This window comes from Pinus tabuliformis, chromosome 2_2 (assembly GCF_031772625.1).
Source record: "Pinus tabuliformis cultivar Carrire ecotype Pingquan chromosome 2_2, CPIR1, whole genome shotgun sequence".
Classification (NCBI taxonomy): Eukaryota; Viridiplantae; Streptophyta; class Pinopsida; order Pinales; family Pinaceae; genus Pinus; species Pinus tabuliformis.
The window spans coordinates 1,236,078,378-1,236,101,250 of record NC_142300.1 but is presented as its reverse complement, the minus strand read 5'-3'; the positions used below and the strand labels follow the sequence as shown (position 1 = coordinate 1,236,101,250).

At 38.4% G+C, this 22,873-nt stretch overlaps 1 protein-coding gene across 2 annotated transcripts in view; it reads left to right on the top strand.

The window, feature by feature from the left end:
- LOC149197954 (uncharacterized) overlaps positions 1-22,363 on the top strand; it is a 45,940-nt gene extending 23,577 nt beyond the window's left edge. For both annotated transcript variants that reach the window (XM_089406038.1, XM_089406037.1), the window contains one exon: positions 19,977-22,363. In XM_089406038.1, coding sequence (XP_089262164.1) covers positions 19,986-21,962 — 1,977 coding nt within the window. In that variant the 5' untranslated portion in view covers positions 19,977-19,985 and the 3' untranslated portion in view covers positions 21,963-22,363. The remainder of the gene's footprint in view (positions 1-19,976) is intronic.
- The last annotated feature ends 510 nt before the right edge of the window (positions 22,364-22,873 follow it).

The following is a 22,873-nucleotide window of genomic DNA, read 5'->3' as shown; positions in this document are numbered from 1 at the left end:
GTATGTAGTTTAAATCACGAAGAGATTCAGGATGGTGGATTGTAGGCCTATGTTAACACCCAAGATTGGTGAGAAATCTAGAGGCAACTAGATTAGGTGATTTCTCCTTTTCTTGATAACTGCTTGTGATATATTTTTACTTAACTTGATTAACTTCTTCTTTCACTTGTTTATTATTACTGTTCTCTTCATCAAATAACCTACCAAAACATAAAGAACAATAAGACAAGAGGACAAAAAATATAGGCTATCAACCAAGGCCAAAACCTCTCCAACTGAGAGGAAAACTGGTGTAGAGAACCCAGTTTAAAGGCAATCCAACAATCGGGTCTGGATTCCGTGCTTATACCCACATAAAATTTTTGGAAGCGTTCCCATATAGCCTAAACCTTTAAAATCATGGGCTAAACACTTATCGGATTTTCTTTACATTATCGGGGCTTTAACATATGTGTTCAAGCCTTAGATCCCTTGGCAACACACAATATAGAAATACACGGGGAAACCTTGGAAAACTGCACCGCACTCAGGTTCCGGAACTCAAACTCCATAAACCCGCTTGTATATATCTTTTGGGTCCGCCGTTCCATATGCTTCATCGCATTTTTGCCGATCTCCACTTTACACATAAATACAAGGAAATCCGCCTATAACCGAATAGGCCAGAACTCAAATATTGTTCATCCGCATATATAAATATGATCGGGTCCGCGCTTAAGTCGCTCGCCCCTCCGATAGGTCCGAACTCCGGCTTCCCCGACTGCCGATCACCACAACCCCCGATCGTTGATTGGCCTATCGGCGATATCGCTTATCGGCCGTCGACACTTCACTGTCCTGACTCTCCGTTATCCTTTGCTTTGCTGACACGCGATTGCCAATTAGATCTCAACCGTCGATCTGAAATTGATCTGATGGTTGTGATTTGATCACACATCGCTTGTTGCCATATTTAAGAGAACTGTCCCTTTATAAAAATGATCCGCCGATGCGATATAATAAGCTCCGCTCTGGCCTTGGGTTTGATCTGAACCGTCGATCTACGGGATCCGATGGTTCCTGTACATCATTTCTGTTACTCCTTTCTCAACTTCGTTTCATTCGCTATGGGTGGATTGCTATATTAAAGCACATTACTCTGTCTAACTCGGGTTTCTAAACACACCATTTATTTATAACAGTCCTTCAATTTATCAATAGCTCCCCATCGATCCTACAGTGATTGGTGGTTAATTGACACGCCTGCAAATGGAAATTTAACTATCGGCCCATATAATATACAACATAACTCAAAGACGCACAAACACACAGATTCACACACCAAAACCAATTTACTGTATACAATTATCAATACATATCTACACTTCTAAGTTCTTTGTCCTCCTCTGGCCTGATTCTTCTAATTAATGGCCTTTTCCCCTTACGTTGCCGTAGGCTTACAATGCTTTTCAATCCTCTTCCTCTCTGTCTCTCCTATCTCTCTAACTCTGAATTATACAAGAAGACACAATTTATACAAATAAATGGATTCATGAACCAATTCTAGTTCAGAACCAGAAATCTCTCAACCTCTCCTAAAAAGTCTCTTCAAACCCACTCTTTTGTAAACCAATGCTAAATCAAACTTTTAAAATTCCTCATATTCTATTCTAGCCAAATAAATCTAACTGTTTGGGTTGATCTCCACACTGGGAGGATCAATCAGCCACATATACCCTTTCCTCATATTTAACAATAAATAAACACTCTCATATATTTAACCAAATAAAATTAATTAAACTATTATCTTCCAACCCCTTGTTAGTCACAACATGTGACCATGCTGTCACATTGCTGACTAGGCCTGAATGCTGCTGCATCAAAAACCCACATGAATTCTTCTCTTCTTATAAACCTTCAATTGACGAATACCAAGACCTATGATCCTTGACTCCAAGGCCAAGTCAAATCTTTCCTGCTTTCCAACAACTTCTGCAATTTTGATCCAGTTTTCTCTGCAACTTCGACCTCCCAACAGATTCTTCTCTGCCTTTTTGACTTGCGCAATAAATTTTTTTGCCACTTCGACCTGCGCAGCAGATTCTTTTGCAACTTTGACCTGCCCAGCAAATCCTTCTGCAACTTTGATCTACCTAATAAATCCTTATGCAACTTCGACCTGCCCAACAAATCCTTCTGCAGAAACCCTAGCCCTTGCACCTGTGGTAAATTCTTCTCCTTTCCTCTTCACTTGAGTTGATTCTCTCTCCTAGAGAGCTCGATTTGCAAGGTGTACTTCTTGATGCCCTAACGTGACTTCTGCGACTCAACCTTTACTGCTGCAATAGGTGCCTTAGTTCCTTCCCACGTGTGGAGAGAAATAGCCCAAAACGAATCCATAAATCTCGCTTTTCTTTTCTTCTCTTTGTCCATCCTTTCTTCACACTTCTTTCCCTTGCTTGATCGAACTTGAGAGAGGTGAGTGTATGTCCAAAGCGAGGTCAAAGTCTCTCTTATATATAGGGTTTCTGCTAGGTCGAATTGCACCCTTTAGGCTGACTTTCTCACTTGAGTAGGCCGACTTGCTCACTTGAGTAGGCCAACTTGATCTTTGCAACATGACGAGCTCTTGGAGGGTCTTTCGACTCAAATAAATTTTTTGCTACAAAATGTAACATGCCCAAATGGGTTTTCAATACATGACAATGACTCAATTGACTTGTAGACTACATAACAAGCCCTAGAAGCACTTGATGGGTGCTTGACCTAAAAATAATTTTTTTTGAGCATGAAACCCATGACTCAAGAATAACAATAATAATTTTTTTTTTTCTTTTCATTAAATACATAAAATCATGATTACATATGTCATTATGAAGATCGAACCTAGTTACATATTTCAACAAGGATACCAGCTTGAGGAAGTTGAATGCTTTTGAATTAAAATTGGTGGATCCTACATTGTATAGGCAATTGATAGGTTCTTTGATGTAATTGGTCAATGCTAGGGCAGATATATGCTTTGCTATGAACACATTGAGTCGGTTTATGGTGGAGCCAAGAAGGGTTCATTGGTTGACAATGAAGCATGTGATCAGTTATCTTCGAGGTACTTTGGAGTATGGACTTAGGAATGTTATGAGTGGTGGAGTGCAATTAGTAGGCTATATAGACAAATTAGGTTGGGAGTGGAACGGACAGGAAGAGTACCCTTGGGTGTTGTTTTAGTTTGGGGTCAATAGTAATCTCGTGGTTTAACATGAAGTAGTCTTCTGTGGCACTTAGTTCAACATAGTTCAGTGGAGTTGGAGTATATGGTAGCGGGCTTGGTGAGTTGTGAGGCCACTTGGCTACGCAAGATCCTCATAGGGTTATTTGTTCTTGAGTTGAATGTGACGATGATTCATTATGACAATCAAAATTGCATCAAGCTTTATAAGAATCCATTGTTTCATGACAAGTCCAAACACATAGAGATCAAATACAACTTAACTAGAGATAGGGTCTAGAGGGGAGCTCTAAAGCTATCCACAAATGAGCAGGTTGCAGATATTCTCTCCAAGCCCTTGTGAAGGGGAAGTTCATTTTCTACAGAGATAAGTTGGGGGTGGTGCAAAATATCTTCCTTGCTAGCAGGGAGTGTTGACGTTTATAGCTCAGACGTGTGCTTTTGTATAGGCTAGGTGTCAAACATGCAAAAGATGCCAGCTTGCTTATTTAGGTACTTGCTCATGAGAAGTAAGTGACTATTATGATTTCTTTCCTAAGTTTCACTTAGGAAAAATACATTAATTAATTTATTATTTAATGTTGACTATTGAACCAAGTTTTTAAGTATAAATAATTTAATTATTTAAGTGACTTAGATCTAATCTCTGTTGTTGATCTCAAGTGAGGCTTAGGACTTAATCCTATCCATTCGTCACTTATGAGATCAGGGTTAGGAATTTGGCTTAATAAAATTATAAAATAAGGCTAAGGAAGAGGTGAAAGACACATTGTTATTGAGAGAGCAATTTTCTCAAGGAGTGAGAGACTCAAATACTGAGAGATTGGAAAGGTGTGCAATGAGGTAATTTCAGGAGAGGAATTCAAGAAGGGTGAGCTTGTGGAGGAGGAGGTTGAAACCAGTGAGATGCCATGTTTTATAGCTAAAGTTTCACAGAGGAGGAAGGCCGAATTCCTTAGTGCGTAAGGGGGTTGTGTACAAGTGAAGAAAAGGAGGCCAATTTATAGGTGGAGGAGCCGAGTTTTCCAAGGTTGAGATTTTTCTAGTGTGTCAAATTTCCAGTTGGTCAAATTTCTTTGGAGGTCAAAATTCAAAGGGGGCCGAAATCCAGGTTCCATATTGTGCTCTATTTTTTATGTATTAGGCCCTAAGTTTCCTTAGTTAATAAAGTGAAGGAGAATTTGTTGGGTAGATTTATCTACTTTTTCTTGTTGCTGATTTTCTAGTTTTTTCCACTGCACATTTATGTGTGAAGTTAAAATATTAGTGTATTTATTTTAGCAATTTTTAGAATCTTATTGAGCAAAATAATTTATGGGTATAAAATAAATGTTGAAGAAAAACATATTAGACTTGGTATTGAAAATTAATAATCCTTGTGGAAGTCAATACATCCTATCTCGTTGGGCATGTAGTAGATCTTGATGGAGCCCTTTATTTCCTTCAATATTGATTTAGGGAAAGGATCCGAGGGATTGATTCAACTTTTAGTAGGACCACATACATTTCTAAGACATTTAACAAGGAAAGTAATAGACACTAGACGTGTAAAAACCAAAATTTTGGTGTGCCCACAAGCTCCCCTTTTGGGAAATGAACCCTTTTTGGAAAACATGTCTCACTTTTTGGGAGTGGGTGCCCAGAATCCCCCCTTTTGGGAAATGCATCTCAATTTTTGGGAGTGGGTGTCGAGTCGTTGACAAACCCCCTTTTTGGTGAAACACATCTTTCTTTTTAGGAGGGGTTGGCCACAAGCCCCCATATTTTGTGAAATGTGTCTTGCAACTTGACAAAATGTTTTAGAGTGTTTTGTGGACTTCCACAAAAGGGGGGTAGTGGTGAGTGATGGGGCCATGTCCTCGACCTTGCGGGGAGGTCCTAGTGGAACATTGCTTGATACCTTCTATCTCTTTGGGCATGTGGTAGATCTCCCATATTACTTGATGGAGCCCTTTCTTTCCTTCAATGTTGATTCAGGGAAAGGACCTAAGGGACCAATTTAACTTTTAACAAGACAAGGTAGTAGACATTAGACGTGTAAACACTAAAACATTGGCGTGCCAACAAGCCCCCCTTTTTGGTAAATACATCTTGCTTTTGGGTGGGGGTGCCCACAAGGTCTTTTGGGAAGGGGTGTCCATAAGCCCCCTTTTTGTGAAACACATCTTGCAAGTGGACAAAACGATTTAGAGTGTGTTCAATGGAGTTTCACAAAAAGGGGGGTGGGGGGCCCTATGGCAAAGTTGCATGGAACAAGAGTATTTTTTAGAGAGGGAGTATTGGGAATGCCATTTTCCAAAAACCCTCAAAAGCAATGTGTCCTAGGAGCATTTAATATATGTATATATGCATGTATTATGTATTATGTTGCATTTATATTAAAAAAACATCTAGAATACTAAATTAGTTATAGATTATATGAAAACATGGATATTTGTACATTAATGAAGATAGACATGGCATTCATAGTACATTAATGATTAATCGTTTGAGCATCAACCATTTGGAATCTAGATTCTATCAATTACAAATATACACAATTTTAAGTCATATAATAAAAAGTAGACCTTTAAATTATGGAATGAAATAAGTTATCTAGCAACTGTCAACAATAACATGACCAAATAGTTACGTTTACAACTATTAGGTCATATACACGCCAAAATATGAACGCTGAAAGGTCCAAAACAATAAATTGAGCTAGTTGCTAAACACTTCTTTACAAAATAAGTGTTCACCATTGACCAATTGTGAAATCACCCATGTTATCAAATGTTGTAGTTGTGGGGTAACACTGCCATGCATGTTCCACCACTCCTTAACAAACAATATTCTACCATCGCTTATATTGAGATTCTCATCATTAGTATCATCCTTCATTCTTTTCCTCTTGTCTAGCCTTTGCCTCTACCTTGATCCTCTATGGACATCAGATGACACAACCCAATTTTGATGAAATTGCCTAATCCAAGCTTTAAATATGGTATAATGATTAGATCATTATATTGTTTGTCATCCATCTCGATGCTTTCAAAGTGGAAAAAGTGGAGGAATCAACTCATAAACCATTCTTACTAATGAGAACTAGTTTGGAAAATTGAGGTCTGAAACGTTCCAAGAGCATTTTGAGGCATCAAATGGCATTTTTTGGCGGTAAAACTTTGTTGCTTTAGTGCCACACCTTTTTTACCCTATTCTACACATAACAACCTTTCCAACGATGCACAAATTGCCTCAATTGAAGTCCATATGTAAAAGTTATGCCACTAAGAAGTTGACGCTCCTGTTTCAATCACCATAGTTAGAGAAGATGCCACGTTAGCTCCCGTTACTCAAGGAAAAGGGGCTAGCGATGTGATCATGATGAAGAAGACTCTAGAAGATTCCAAATCGTAACTCTGGTTAAGTGTTGAGGGAATCAAACCTAACCACTAGTAAGCTATCATGTTGTGTTATAACTGGGCCACTAGGAGGAAAAGGGTTCCATTCTTTCGAGGGCATTTTGTTTCGTAGATGCGCAGAGTCGCTGAGAGGGATGGGGAGGGTATAGAGAGAGGATTTGTGCATTATAGTAGCTCACGGGCCATAGGCCTTACTTTGTACTCATGGCCATTTTCTATTTAGAGAAAGAGAGCAGAGCGACCTCACCTTCCAACTAGTTTTTCTCTCAAAAGGGTTTCCCAGGATATATCTTATGTCAATGGTGGTTTGTGAGTTTCTATTTTGTTGTTCTCTATTTTTTGCACAATTATAATTTGCATGCATATGCAATAAACAATAATTGATAGATCCAAAAATCTAAAGAGAAATAAACCCTCGTAGTATAGATTTCGGATTTTTCAGTAAGTTTATTAGATCTGTTGTGACGAACTGTCTAGTGGAATATCCATGATAGTTTACAGATCATATTGGTATCAAAGTAAGTTTTTTTGATATATTGTGGAGATTTGTAGGGGATCTAGATTGGCTAAGCCAAAAGTGATAAAGCTCTAGTCATGGTTGACGAATCTGTGAATAACCCTCGTGATATTATAGAGGAGAGGTTTTCACAGCAAGAAGCACAAGTTGCAGATATAAACTGTAACATGAATCTCCTCATGGTAGCCTTGGCCAACAAGCTCGCACTATTCAGAGAAGATGAGTGTTCTAATGTAGAGGTTTGATCATAGGGAAGATTAGGAGACCGGGAAGAAACAAAGAATGAGCCAAAGAAAAGATCCGAGAAAGATCAATCTAGTTCGAGTGTTGTGGACCATTCACAGTCCCTATTCAAAATGGAAGTGAAGGTTGATGTCAAGCCATATCAAGGTGAGATTGATGCTCTCAGGCTAAATCACTGGTTGCAACAATTAGAAGTTTATTTTAGTGTCCATATAAAGGAAGAACAAAATATTTCATTTGCGGCACTAAAATTAGAGGGCCATGCCCTGACCTGTAGGGAAATCTACACAGAGACCTTGACGTTGGAGGGAGATCTTTTAGTGACTAAGTGGGAGGACTTTAAAACCCTCATAAAGTCACAATTTTACCCCATTAGGTATGCAGAAGACTAGTGGATTTGGTGGCAAAACTTCAGACATAAGCAGGTGTAGAGTGTATAGGAGTACACTGAATTTAGAAAGATGGCCATATTGATAGTAAAACCACACAGAGACCTTGAGGTTGGAGAGAAATCCTCTAGTGACTAAGTGGGAGGGCTTTAAAACCTTCATAAAGTCACAATTTTACCCTATTATACATGTAGAGGACTAGTGACTCTGGTGGCACTATTTTAGATAGAAGTAGGGGTAGAGTGTATAAGAGTTCACCACTGAAAATAGGAAGATGGACGTACTATTGGATATCTCCCCAAACAACCTAGATGTACTCCTCAAGTATCTGGGGGGTTTGCATAGCCATCTGCAGAAGCAATTGATGCTGTTCAAGCCCAAATCAGTGGATGAGGCTTGTGTAAAGGCACAATACTTGGAGAACATAGGCCTAAAGAAAGGGCAATCAAGTAGATTGAAGCAAAAGGAGCACCAAGATGCTTCTAAAGAGGGGAAGAAGAAGTGGAAAGATAAAATGACGGCGGCCACAACACACTAGTGCAATGATCCCATCAACCACTGCAACCACTGTAACATTGACGATCATACAAAGGAGAAGTGTTGGAAGTTACATCCAGAGCTTAACCCGAAGGAAAAAAAGAAAGATAATAAGAAGAGGAATCTCATGGCCACTGGTTCGAGCAACTAGGTTGAAAGCAACTCAGACATGGATGAGAAGATTGTCTGTACATTAGTGCAGAAGGAGATGAATTTGAGTAGCCTTCAACAATAGGATGAGAACAAAAAGACTAGGCTCATTCATATAAAAATATAGGTTAAAAAAACCAAGATTGATGTGCTGTTAGACTCAGGATCACAAGCAAATCTCATTGCAATAGAGCTGGTGGACAAATTGGGACTCAAAGTTCATGATCATCAAAGCCCATATCCATTGGGATGGGTAAATAAGGATGCAAAGATCAAGGTAACAAAACAGTGCAAAATTGCTATCAATGTTGTATTTTATTGATGAAGTAGAACTAGATGTAGTTCCCCTTGATGTATGTGGGGTGGTGTCTGGAAGTCCTTATATGTATATGTGGGATGTGATCTTTATGTCGAGAGCCAACTATTATCAGCTCATTGAGGATGGAAAATCATTTGTCATCAACATGCACAAAGACAATTTGAAAATTTTGTTGGTAAGTGCCAATCAAGCGAAGAAACTTATCAGTTCTAGCAAGAAGTATGTTTTACTATTTTTAAGAGAAAATCAATGTGTAGAAGAGTCAATAAGAGAAAAGGCATCACTGGAGGAGTGTACTAAAAAACAAAAACAACAACTGAGAGAGTTGCTATAGGCATACAAGGATATGTTCTAGGAGCATAAAAGGCTACCACCCAAGAGGGAAGTGGGGCACGAGATTCTTATTATTGTTGGACTCCCCATTGCTAAACATTGTGTTGTATAGACAATTTGTTATAGAAGCAAGTTGTGAAGAAACAATTGGAGCAACTATTGGAACATGGTGTCATTCAATCGAGTACTTCACCATGTGGGTTACACATCATCATTGTGCCAAAAAAGGATGGGACTTGGTGAATGTGGATAGATTACTGGGCATTGAACAAAATCACGGTTAAGAACATGTACTCGTTTTCTAGAATAGATGATCTGTTGGATCAGTTACAATAAGTAAAATACTTCACAAAGTTGGACTTATAGTGTGGATATCACTAGGTTCGAGTTAAAGAAGAAGACACCTGGAAGTCTGTCTTCAAAACTAGGCAAGGTTTGTATGAGTGGTTAGTCATGTCATTCAACCTTATGCAATGCATCAACTACATTTATGAGGTTAATGAATGATATACTTCACCCTTTTATAGATTCATTTGTTATTGTCTATTTGGATGCTATACTGGTATACAATGCTACCTGGGAGGAGCACATCTCACATTTTGATGTTGGTGTTAGAGACATAGGTGCTAGCAAATCTCAAGAAGTATGAGTTTGCACAACAATCTTTGGTGTATTTGGGGTATGTGACAGGTGGAGGAGAGCTGAAAATAGATCTTGCCAAGATGGGTGCCATCATGAAATGGTCAGTGCCTACTAATGTTTCTAAGGTTAGGAGTTTCATTGGGTCGACTTAGTACCTGAGGAAATTCATAGCCTCATTCTTAGTGGTAGCAACACCACTCCACGCCATAACAACAAGTGGCAAGAGTTTCCAGCAGGGAAGATCAATCAAGCACCAGTCTGGGCATTATCGAACTTGCAACAACCCTTCGAAGTGGAGACATATGCGAGTGGATATGCTATGGGATCGGTCTTGATGCAATGTGGAAGGCCTATATGCTACCATTCTAAAGTATTTCACGGGACAGTTCTTAACTACCCTACCTACGACAAAGGGCCCTATGCCCTGGTGTAAGCTGTGAAGAAGTGGAAACACTATTTGATGGGAAAGGAAACAATAATCCACACAGATCATCAACCACTACGGTACCTGTAGGCCCAAAGTGAGCTATAACATACTAGACATTACAAGTCGGTGGGTTTTCTACAACAATTTCATTTTGTGATCAAGTACAAGAAGGCAACACAAACAAGTTGGTCGACATGCTTCCAAAGGCCACCCACATTAAAGATCACAACTTTGTGAATTGTGATGCACATGGAGCCATTCATCTATGATGCATACAAAAGCATATTCAGAGGATGAAGGCTTCAAGGACATGTTTCAACAATTCCAGAGCACAAAGAGAGAATTTGTGCACAAGCCTTACTTCTTTGTATTCATAGCCATTTTCTATTCAAAGAAAGAGAGCTATTCAGAGGAAGAGAGCAGAGTGATCTCACCTTAGTTGGGTTTTTTCTCGAAAGGGTTTCCTAGGATATATCTTGTGTCAATGGTGGTTTGGGAGTTTTTATTTCGTTGTTCTCTATTTTCTGCATAATTGTAATTTGCATGCATACGCAATAAACAATAATTTACATATTCAGAAATCTAAAGAGAAATAAACCCTCGTAGTGTAGACTTGGGATTTTTAAGTATAATTTTTTCAAATTTGTTGTGATGAACTGTACAATGGAATATCCATAGTAGTTTACGGATCATAGAAAAAGCTTAACATGCTTGATCAATAATTTTGGTTTGAGAGAAGGGTACATTTTTGCTAAGGCCTTGATAAAGGAGTTCAACAATCAACACCACCAACATTGAAGTACATATGAGGTTTGGTGCTCTTGATTAAATGCCAATCACGTGCCCTTATACATGATATGGTTCAATGAAATGCTGCAATTGCATTGATCTTGTAATCTTGAAAAATGTGAAGTTTTTTTTGAATGGGATATGAAATTTAATTTTTCCATATGAAGTTTGATGAGGTTGAAACCACTCTCAAACATCCTAAAACAATTAATGGTAATGTTAAAATTTTAATTAGAAGGATAGGGAATGTCCAGGGAGTGCCTTGGGAGTGTGCTCTTTGTCTTTGGGAGCGCCACATTCCCAAATTAGTAGGTAGCGTGCCCGAAAGGTCTAGAGTGCACTCTTGCTCAAAGTATGATTCTGGGGCTTTTTTTGTTGGGGGCGGGGGAAGGGATCCTGCAACATTGCCTTGCGGGAAAAACCTTGTGGAACATTGCTGGATTACTCTTATCTCCCTTGGGCATGGAGTAGATCTCACATATTACTTGATGGAGTCCTTTCTTTTCTTTAGTATTGATTAAGGGGAAGGATCTAAGGAATCAAGTCAACTTTTAGCAGGCCTTCTAAACTTTAAAGACATCTAACAAGGCAAGTAGTAGACAGTACGTGTAAAGTTTAAACACCAAAACTTTGGTGGTTTTTTTGAATTTCACAACCAATGACATGATTCAAAGAATGAATATGTTTATTTTTTTACAATTTTCTCTATTACATATTTGCCGTAATTGGTTTGGTGTTGTCATGGATCCAAAAAGAATGCCATGAAACCTAAAATTCTGGTCTTGTTCAACTTCAGACCCAGATAAATTAATTGTTGAGAGCTGACTAAGACAAACTTTATTGGATCTTTCTCGTAGTCATTTTGGAATCCGAAGCCCTATTAAGAATCTAATAATATATGACTTCGTTTATCATCTTATCTTCTTTGGTCAGTGCCAAAAACAAGTCCCACTTCCAACAAGGCATCCACAGTGGATGAATTTCACTGGATCAATATTTCTTTGAACCCTATCCTGAATGCTGAAACACAGCCATATCCTGGTTGTTCAAACCTAATCAGGAGGAAACTTCTTACCCTACAAACCTTTTGGTTCAAGACACCCACTTAGGTTCATAACAATTCGATTAAAACCAGGAAGAAGGGAAGCATCAATAACAGAGAATAATACTCTGAAAAGAATGGAAATGTGGACCAGGTGCTTAAACTTGATTCCTATTCCAGGCCTTGTGGGCAATGCCAAGTAAAAGGGACTCCGAAATTCGAATAGCGTTGGCAGAGATCAAATTCCTCAAGTCCAACCACCATATGCTGAAAAATCACATATTAAATAGCCTCATGTCTCCTGGAAAGCTGTGCCCTACATGCTATTCTCATTCTGAAAATAGAAATATGACTCTGCTGTACCTTTCAATTATCTGATCATAAGTTCACTGCTGTTCATCCACGACACCGGTCTTGAGACCAAAAGGAAGGGTGTGCTCCTCTGGCTGATCGAAATAGTCATGCTAAGTTTCTGCTACTTTAAACCTGAACTTATCCTTCAATTAGTGTGTTCTTACTTGCATGAGATAGCTCATGGGCCACCATATTCTCAGCCTCTCACTTTGATCTATTTCAGCAAATCTGCAAGCAGTGCATAAGCGAATCTGAACCAACCCCTAACTGATCTGTCCACAAGTTTCCGGCCACTAGTCTACTTTAACCTAATCTCATTCAACTGTCTCCTATCCACACTAGTGCGTCCTATGTCTCATGACAGCAGAAAAACTTCCAATTGTGAACACACCATCTGCTGTACCAGAAATAAAAAACTTCTCTTAGCTGTGCCTCCTTGCACAAAAATTAACTCAAGATGACAACCATCCATTTGCTGTTCCAGAAATAGCACATAAGTTTACTTGGCTGCAACATCCTTCTAGTATCTATCAATAGTAAAAAAATTCTGAGAATAACACACTACACAATGCTCTTCCTGCTGCATATAACCACTCCTTGGCTGGTCCTCTTTCCTGTATGAATGATAACACAAAACAGTCACCATGAAACATGCCTTATTTTGGAGTTCAAAACAGTAGAGTTAGTGGTGGCAAGTGTGCCTATCTTCAAGCCTAAAAGCATCAAACAATGACTCCTATTTCCACCAGCTGTGGTAAACCCATGGTGCTCCTTCTCTACTGTCATGAGGACACAGTGAGCTGAAAAACACAGGTGTCAGCAACTTCACTCTGCTATTCCACCTCCAGAATCTACTACGTGAAACGCCTTCTTTATGAGCAGCAACAAAGTGCCTTTTAAGTTTTTTTCTACACGATTTGCTACTGCTGTTGTGAAATACCTCTTACAAACTGCCTTCTCTATCCCTGAAATATTTTCTATATCACCTACTTTTAGACATCAAAAGAAATGATCCTGTGCACAAAATATTGGCATGTAGACTAAGCATGCTAACATTGTGTAAGTCATGGGAATGAAATCTCAATGGTGTAATTGAGAGTCCTAAATGGTTTGCCAACATATCCAGACTACAGTCACCTCATGAATGATGCTTTTAATTGAAGAAAAATTCAGCACGCAAAAGGCCATCTAAGCCTGAGATGTTTAAGTTTTTCTCTCTCATGGAAGGTTGTCGTAAGTATTAAGTAGATACAGACTGGATGACAAGAATGATAAATTGGGATTTATTTACTCATCCAGATGCCAGGGAATTGAATTTGACCACATCCCTAGCAGAAAAAACATATCTTTTTTAAGATGGAAGGAATATATGGATTATTCAGATTCATGGATTTCTTATTATCAATGGAAGAAGCAAGAAGAAAACATGGATTTGTAGATGTTATCAGCAGAATCTTTTTCCAAACACCATTGGATAGCTTGTGATGGTAGTAAGATAGAATCCACCTCTACTTTTCCTCCATAAAAAGGAATCATCCTTGAAGAAATAGGAAAGGTGGTTAAAGCAGCACCTTTAGTCCTCAAAGATGACTCAGCCATAGGTATAGAGGGAAGAATACAAAGAGTCAGTGAACAAGTAAATTGGACCAATACTGCTTTGAAAGGTTTAGATCAATGTTGCAGTTATTGTTATTGGGATATTATTGGCAAGGGGAAAAAATCGGAAAAAATCGTAAAAATTGGGAAAAAATCGGTAAAAATTGGGAAAAAAACGTAAAATACAAAAATATTCATTTTTTTTTTCAATTTTTTTAATATCTAAAGCATTTACAACATAAAATAAATAAATTGACACATAAATATGATAAAAGAACTAATACATAAGATGTGTAATATCATTTCTAGTGCTACATCACACATAACAGTGAATCATGTCCTGAATAGTCAGTCCTGACTCCTGAGTCCCAACTCAGCCTCAAAATATCAACAAAAAATATAAGAATGTATCTCATATCATGAGTCATAATGTCCTTTACAATGAAATGAACCAAATAACTAATACCACTGATTTCCTCTGCCCCTCTTGCAAGAAAATGCAATAGCTTTCCCTCTAGATGTTGATGCTGGTGGAGTTGGCAGTGGACTCTGCTGTGCTCTAGAAGCTGAAGAACTAGGAGCTACAGGAGGTAGGCCACGTCCTCTACTCGTGACAAGGGTAGCCTGGGTAGGTTGTGTCACCTCCTCATCAAAAAATCGGCAAATATATATATATATATATATATATATATATATATATATATAATTTTTTTTAATCGCGATTATTTCAAGTTATCGTGATTTTTGCAAAAAAAAAAATAATGTAAAAATCGGGCGATAATATCGCCAAACTCAAAAAATCGCGATTTTCCTATATTATCGCGATAATATTGTGATTTTCGCAACACTGGTTGAGATATGCATGCCTCAGCATTAAATGCACAAAAAGAACAAGTAGAGTCTCTGCAAATAGTATAAATAAAAGCCTGAATGATTTCTAGTTTTCTGTTTTTACAATAGAAGGATTTGTAAGAGAAGGTCATAGTGAAACAAGAACATTGTCTGCAAAAATAGATGGACAGTTTGAGGAATTTGAAAATGAAATTTACAAAGCTTTTGTGTTGACCCATACAAAGATTGAAGAGCTTTCCTTTCCTCACAATTGGGAAAATTGTCTTCTACGTCCAAAGATAAAGACATTCCTTCTTCACTATTGTTTAGCCATCCTGTCCCTGTACATTCTATCCAGAAATCAGTAGATAAATTTCCCAGTTTGTTTCCTAAAGAAAAATCAGAAAAATCAGAAACCTCATTTGACTCTCATCTACTGCCAGTTTATGATCCATTGCCCAGCTAGTTACTCAAGATATCCTGCTCCTGATTTGAGTGGTAAGGGTAAGCTGCCAGAATCTCAAACATTTTTCAATGATGCACATAAAGAATGGAACATTGACAATCTAAGTTCCGGTCAGATAAGACAGATGATTGATCAAATGTTCATTGAATATAAGCTAATGTGCATGAGGGGTAAAAGTGAAGTAGAAGCCTGTAAGACACTAATTCAGTGTTTTACTGGTACACTCAGAAGATGGTGGGAAACAGAATCCTCTCCAGCATTGGTAGATAAAATGGCAGAAGAAATAGTTAAAGATGAAGCAGGGGATGTTGTACATAATGAAGATGGGAATCCCCAAAATAACATGATTGGAGCTCTGACATCATTCATCCTTGAACACTGGTGTGGTGCAAAATCGGAAATATCAGATAAACACTCTCTGATATTAATGAATCTCAAATGTAAAAAAATGTCCCAGTGTAAAGACTTCCATAGGGATTGGATTCAAAGAATCTATGAAGTAAAAGATAGCAAGAATCTCTTACGGAAACAGGTGTATCTTGCATCTCTGCCTTATAAATTTATAGGTTACTTGAAAATTTAAGAAGTCTCCCAAAACCCCTATGAATCTTATACTTGGGCGGAAATATATAGTATCATAACAAAAGCCTTGGTTGGACTATGCACAAATATGAAGGTGAATAAATCTATACAGAAATTGTCCAGGCTACTTGACAGTAGATCTATCTGCAACAAATATGGTCTATCTATAGATGATCTTGTTGTACAAAAGAAAAGGGTGAAGAAGGCCCTCAAGAAAATCTCAAAAAGAAAAATGAACCATCCTGCAAAACCCCGAAGAATAAGAAAAACAAAAGGCTACTACAAAAGAATTCCGAATTCCCACTATTACGGTCCTCAAGATATTCATCTTAGGACTCAAAAAAGAAGCCTGGAACAGGCTCACCTGTTGGCTATGTGACAAAAAAGGACATACTTTAAATAATTGTCCACGGGGGGGGGGGGGTGGAAGAATAAAAACTACACAGAGGGAAAAAGTCCCAAGAAAATGTTAGAAAATACCAACAGGATAGGCAAAAAAAGAGAAGAAAGAAACCCCTAGTCCACATCCAGTGCTATAAATATGGTTCCAAACTACATAAAAGTGAAAATTGTCCCAATATTCATATCAAAGAAGAAATACATATTATGGGACAAAACTGTTGTGATTCTACAGAAACTTCCAGTTTCAGCAATTCTGACACAGAATCTGAAGATGATCATGAAGCCATTTTTCTTGCTGACTGTTGTGACTGTACAAATTCAGAAGAATGTCATTGTTAGGACTCACAAAAAGGAAGCCTGGAACAGGCTCACCTGTTGGTTATGTGACAAAAAAGGACATACTTCAAATAATTGTCCACGGGGGGGGAGAATGAAAACTACACAGGGAAAAAGTCCCAAGAAAATGTTAGAAAATACCAACAGGATAGGCAAAAAAGAGAAGAAAGAAACCCTTAGTCCACATCCAGTGCTATAAATGTGGTTCCAAACTACATAAAAGTGAAAATTGTCCCAATATTCATATCAAAGAAGAAATACATATTATGGGACAAAACTGTTGTGATTCTACAGAAACTTCCAGTTTCAGTAATTCTGACACAGAATCTGAAGATGATCATGAAGCAATTTTTCTTGCTGACTGTTGTGACTGTACAAATTCAGAAGAATGTCATTGCAAAGGCTCAGAGTCAGAATCAGAATATACTAATATAGCACTGAAGATGAATCTGCCTTACAGCAGAAATTAAAAATATGCATGGCACATAGTTAAGACGATGAAGAAGCTAAAGCCTTGGCAGGCATTAAAATGCTCCCTGAAGGAGAAATCAAAGAAAAGCTGATGGATATGTTTCTGCAGACTATGATAAAAAATCAAGGGTCTGCTTCAACTCCTTCAAGCAAAGGTACTATCCCAAAGACCCTCTTTGTTGATGCTTCATATGAGAAAGACACTAAATCATTCCAAAGAAGCCATCAGCAAGATAAGCAGAGAATACTCACATTAAATGAAGTCAGCCATGAAATAAAAAATTTGAAGAAAGAGATTAGTGAACTTAGAACTCAGGTTTCCAGAATAGAAAAGGGGAAAGAAAAGGGGATATTCATGTTGCTTAATCCTGAGAAATCATCTGTCTTGGTATTCTTTTTGAAAAGAGGCTGTTGTTCTGAGATATAATCTTCCTGCTTTTCTTTCCCCTTTTCTATTTTGGAAACCTGAGTTCTAAGTTCACTAATCTCTTTCTTCAAATTTTTTTATTTCATGGCTGACTTCATTTAATGTGAGTATTCTCTGCTTATCTTGCTGATGGTTTCTTTGGAATGATTTAGTGTTTTTCTCATATGAAGCATCAACAAAGAGGGTCTTTGGGATAGTACCTTTGCTTGAAGGAGTTGAAGTAGACCCTTGATTTTTTATCATAGTCTGCAGAAATATATCCATCAGCTTTTCTTTCATTTCTCCTTCAGGGAGCATCTTAATGCCTGCCAGGACTTTAGCTTCTTCATCGTCTGAACTATGTGCCATGCATATTTTTAATTTCTGCTGTAAGGCAGATTCATCTTCAGTGCTATATTCTGATTCTGACTCTGAGCCTTTGCAATGACATTCTTCTGAATCTGTACATTCACAACGGTCAGCAAGAAAAACTGCTTCATGATCATCTTCAGATTCTGCGTCAGAATTACTGAAACTGAAAGTTTCTGTAGAATCACAAACTCTCAAATCTATACCAAATCTTTTTAAACATATTCAGACTACAGTCACATCATGAATGATGTTGTTAGATGAAGAAAAACCCAGCAGTTTATGTACTTGAATGATTATTCTGCCACAACCGTAACCACTGACTCAGCTTTATTTGCAGATTTTCGATCACTTTGCATTGACCAGAAATATGCAGCAAGCCAATGTGGGTTTGATCACCGCCAACTAACTTTGATTTTTGTTGAATATGATGATTGGTCTGATCATAAAATGCTGATGTTTTACATACTTCAAAATAGTTATTACAGGCTGCTTTAACAGGCAGAGTGAATACTCTGTAATAGATTTTAGGCAGCTCCCATCTCCTCCTATGATGAAGGATAACATGCCAAAATTATCGAATGCCATACTTCAGTTAAAACCTTTTCAAAACGAGTGACTATGCATGAGACTGCTGTCCAAAAGTCTAAACTGCTGATAGAAAATCAAAATCATAGATGTAGCTGCCCTGTAAATCAGCTACTATGATTTGGGGTGGATTTTATGTTAGCACTTAGCCAGTGTATTTGTGCTTATCAAGTGCGATGATACCATTGCAGGTGTCAAACATTCCTAACTACTGCTAACTATTCTAATAAGATTGGGTCTAGCTATATAATCATTAATGATTAATGTATCAAGAGCATTTGTAGTCAAGTAGTTTCAGGTCTAGTATGGTATCCTTATTTCAGTGGTGTAGGGGATTTATAATTTCAGAAGGGGGATCAAAAACTTCATGCACGAACGTTAGCTAGCCACCATATGTGTGCATATCAAGTGTAATGGTACTATTGCAGGTGGTCAACATGCCTAACTATGCTAAATGTTTTGATAAGATTGGGTCTAGAATATTTATAATCGAGTAGTTTCAGGTCCAGTATGGCATCCTTATTTTTAATGGTGAAAGGGATTTAGAATTCTCAGAGGAATGGATAAAAAAATTCATGATCTATGTGATGCTCAACATTTGAAATGTGCGATTGAATTTTACTTTGACTGCATGCTTACTTTTTTAGTAGCAGCATGGAGTTCAAGAAACTATTGTTTTGACTAAATTTGGTGTTGTCTTGAGTTTGAGGAACTATTTTTATTATTAGGTTAATTTTACAAGTTTTAGGTTAGGTTGGACGTCTCTTGCCAGAAATTGACTTTTAAGTCTAGTTTTGGTTGGCACAACCATGTATGTGGATTGATTCTCTATCAGGAGGGCAGTATTCCTGATCCTTGCTCGAATTACCCCGTGTTCAAATTTTCTGGGAATTAGAAACCTCCCACCTTTGAGAGGAATAGCTATTTGTTGTCAATCCCCTTAGCCTCAGAAATGTAGGTTTTGGAGCACTTTATGGTGATTACATTGTATCTATCCTTTAGGAGTTGCTGCTGGTGCAAATGAGAAAATTCAGAATTGTGTAATCTTGTGATTTCTATTCTACTTTATTCATGTTTTTTTTTTGAAAATGAAGCAATATTACTTCAGAAATCAATCTACATGTATATCAAGATTGACACATCAAGGAGCCAAAGAACAGACAATTGTGCATTGATATTTAATGTCTCATTGGATGCCAAATCTCCTAGGAGCTCTAGTTGGAAAATGCTAGTTTCCTCACTTTGGTGATTTCTTTTATTATGGTGGTTGCTTTGGTTTGGTGGGAGGGCCTGCTATTCCATGGGTTAGGCACTAGCTTCTGCCATGTGATTCCTCACTCCCAGAAACTCCATGCTGGACTTGTCTCAGACACTGTTTAAAGCTGATCTGCTGGGGGTAGCTTAATTCTACCTTTTGATATCTAGCTTATTTCCCTGATGAAATACATGGATAAAACTTGTTAAGGATTGGGAATTTCGAATTCTGAAATGCTTTGGCACTCTTTCATTTCTTTTGCATCTGCTATCTTATGACATATACAGAGTTGTGTCTATTATTGAAGATTGTCCCTGTTGCAGGTGCTTGATATGGAGTCTGAATCACTGTCATCACACATTTTGTCCAATGCTGCTCAGGAAACTCCCGAGTCTCCTGCCACTGGAGAGGTGGATGACGTCCCTCGTCATTCTGGTCAGGCCAGTTTCTGGTGCTATCTTTGCAGTAAAATTGTTTTGGCAGAACCAGAAAGACCAGGAGACAATCTGGAAATGGTATGCTCTGATTGTCGCAGTGGCTTCATTGAAGCTATGAACACTTCCCAGACTTTGCCTGATGTGCATCGTTCTAACCACCGGAGGCGTCGCAGGGGAGGAGGCAGTTCAGGTCACAGTGTGGAGAGTCTAGAGAGTGTGTATTCAAATCATATCTCGCAAGTTTTTCATCGGTTGGGGCAGACTTCACGTGATAACTCAGTATTTGATCAAGGGCATCGATCTGATCAGGAACAGGATGTGAGGAGGGTCATGGTGCAAGATGATCTGCCCTCTCATCCTCCTATAACCAGATCCTACAGTCGAAGAAGAGCTGGATCAGAGATTGGGAGTGAAGGGTATGACAACATTGAATCCTTTTTAGGTGATAGTGATACTAACAATACCTTTAGTGGGTATGGAACAATTTTAGGAGAGAGTGATACTAACATTACCCTGAGTGGGCATGGAGGTTACTCAGATGCCTCAGGAGATGTGCATAGTTTTCTTGATGGTGATTTGTTTCTAACTCACCGGGATGATGAGAGCCATGTAGATGGAGATAGTGAATCTGGCCTTGATATGATGCGTGTAGGTCTCTATGAATGGGATTCTATGGATGATGATGAAGATGATGGAGAATGGGAAGCAGGAGGCGAAGAGGATGATAATACTGAGAATAGAGAAGGAACTGGAGAGACAAGAGGAGCTTCAAGTGCAGAAGAAAGCAGTGAACAAGCTGATTACCGATGGCGGTTGCGGTCAAGGAGAACCAGATGGAGGGATATTCGCAGGCATCAGAGGATAATGAACATCGAATTGAACTTACGCGATTACATGCCAGATGTCTTTCAGAACATTGGGGGAAATAGTCGTGAGTCAAGCTTGGAACTTCATGATAGACCATTCTATGCTGGGAATCCTGGGGACTATCTTGATGCAAGAGGTTTTGAACAGCTATTACAACATCTTGCTGAGACTGACAACTCAAGGAGAGGTGCTCCGCCTGCTGCACAATCTGTTATAGAGCAGTTGCCTTTGATTATTATTAGGCAGGCACATGAAGAGGATGGGAGTTCAGTTTGTGCCATCTGTAAAGATTCTCTAGCACTTGGGGACCAAGCCAAGCAGCTTCCCTGCATGCACTTGTATCATCCCAACTGTATTTTGCCATGGCTAGGTGCTAGGAATTCATGTCCTGTGTGCCGTTATGAGCTACCTACAGATGATCCTGAATATGAAGAAGAAAAGTGCAATGCAGTAGTTAGTAGAACTAATCATAACTACCCTGGGCAGAACTTCAATCAGGAAACTTCTTCTGAACTGTCTGCTGACACACAGGAATTGGAGAATGTTGGTCTTGAGCAACAACCTGATGCAGAAAGTTTACTCAGAGTGTCTAGAGCACTTGGCAATCCTAGTGGGGCAGATATTGTTGAAGAGATAGGTAGAGAGGGAATTACTAATCATGAGCAAGAACAGGAGCATCTTGTTGCTACAGAATGTGCTGTTGCACAAGAGACCAGCCATGAGACTGCAGATGGTGTTGCTGAAAGCACCAGTGGAGCAGTGTCTCGAACACCAGGAAGATGTTGGTTCCTTTTTGCTGCAGGACCCGTCTTAAGTGTTGTAGGCCTTGTTTTGGTTTTATGTTTCCGAAATCGTTTAACAGGTACCAGGAGTCAGCAGAATCGCAGGCAACTCAACAGGGAGCAGTATCACCACTCCCAAGATTTCCAAATACAGCAAGTGATTGGTCCAAATATAGTCAACAACCGTAGGAGATGGAGATGGTGGAACCCCTTCGGCAGGTGAGATAAGAATGGTCTTTGTACTATCAAGGTACCTATTTTATGAAATTTAGATGGATATACTAACGTTTGATTGAGGATTTACCCTGTGCGTCTATTGTTTCTTCTAACCTGAATGTGCTTCAGATGCAAGTCGTAGCCTGCAGTGATCTTTGATTTGTGGGTACTAGATAGTGTCTAAGTTTCCCATCGTCAGGAGATTGTATACAGTTGGATTGTATGATTTCTTGTTAATGATTAATGTATATTATATGCTATTTCATAAAATTGGTACATGTCCTGAAAATGGAAAGTTTCAATGCGTATTTAGATTTGAGGGCATATGACTATTTCTAATGGTTGAGATGGGGCATTGCCATGACATTGACTTATATTTAAATCTCAGTTGAAATAGAGTTTTGATCATGTGTATTAGCTGGTTGAGATGGGGCGTTGCTATGATATTGATTTAGATTCAAATCTCGGTTGATATAGAGTTTTGATCATGTGTATTAGTTAGTTGAGTTTGAAGGTCTGAATATTAAAAATGAGTTTCACTGTCATAACGTTCTAAGTTAGGATTGACAACACTCCGCGAATGAAAAATAAGAGTTTAAACATCTAAAATGCATTATAACTAGTCCGCATATTAAAATTTACCTTTATTGCCATAATGCTAAGTTAAGGTTCACAACTCTCCCAGAACGAAAATAATTGTTTAATAAAATGCACTATTGTAATTACACTAGACAAAATTGATAATAACTTGAAAGGAAAATGTGTAAGTACATGGATAGCAGGACAGTTGACTGGACCATGTAATTATTAGTGATTAGTGAGCAAATGACAGTTAAAAATAACTGAAAAAACTAATTTGAAGGAAACACAGCAGCACTGGAACATCGATAAACAAATAATCAAAATACAATATCATTT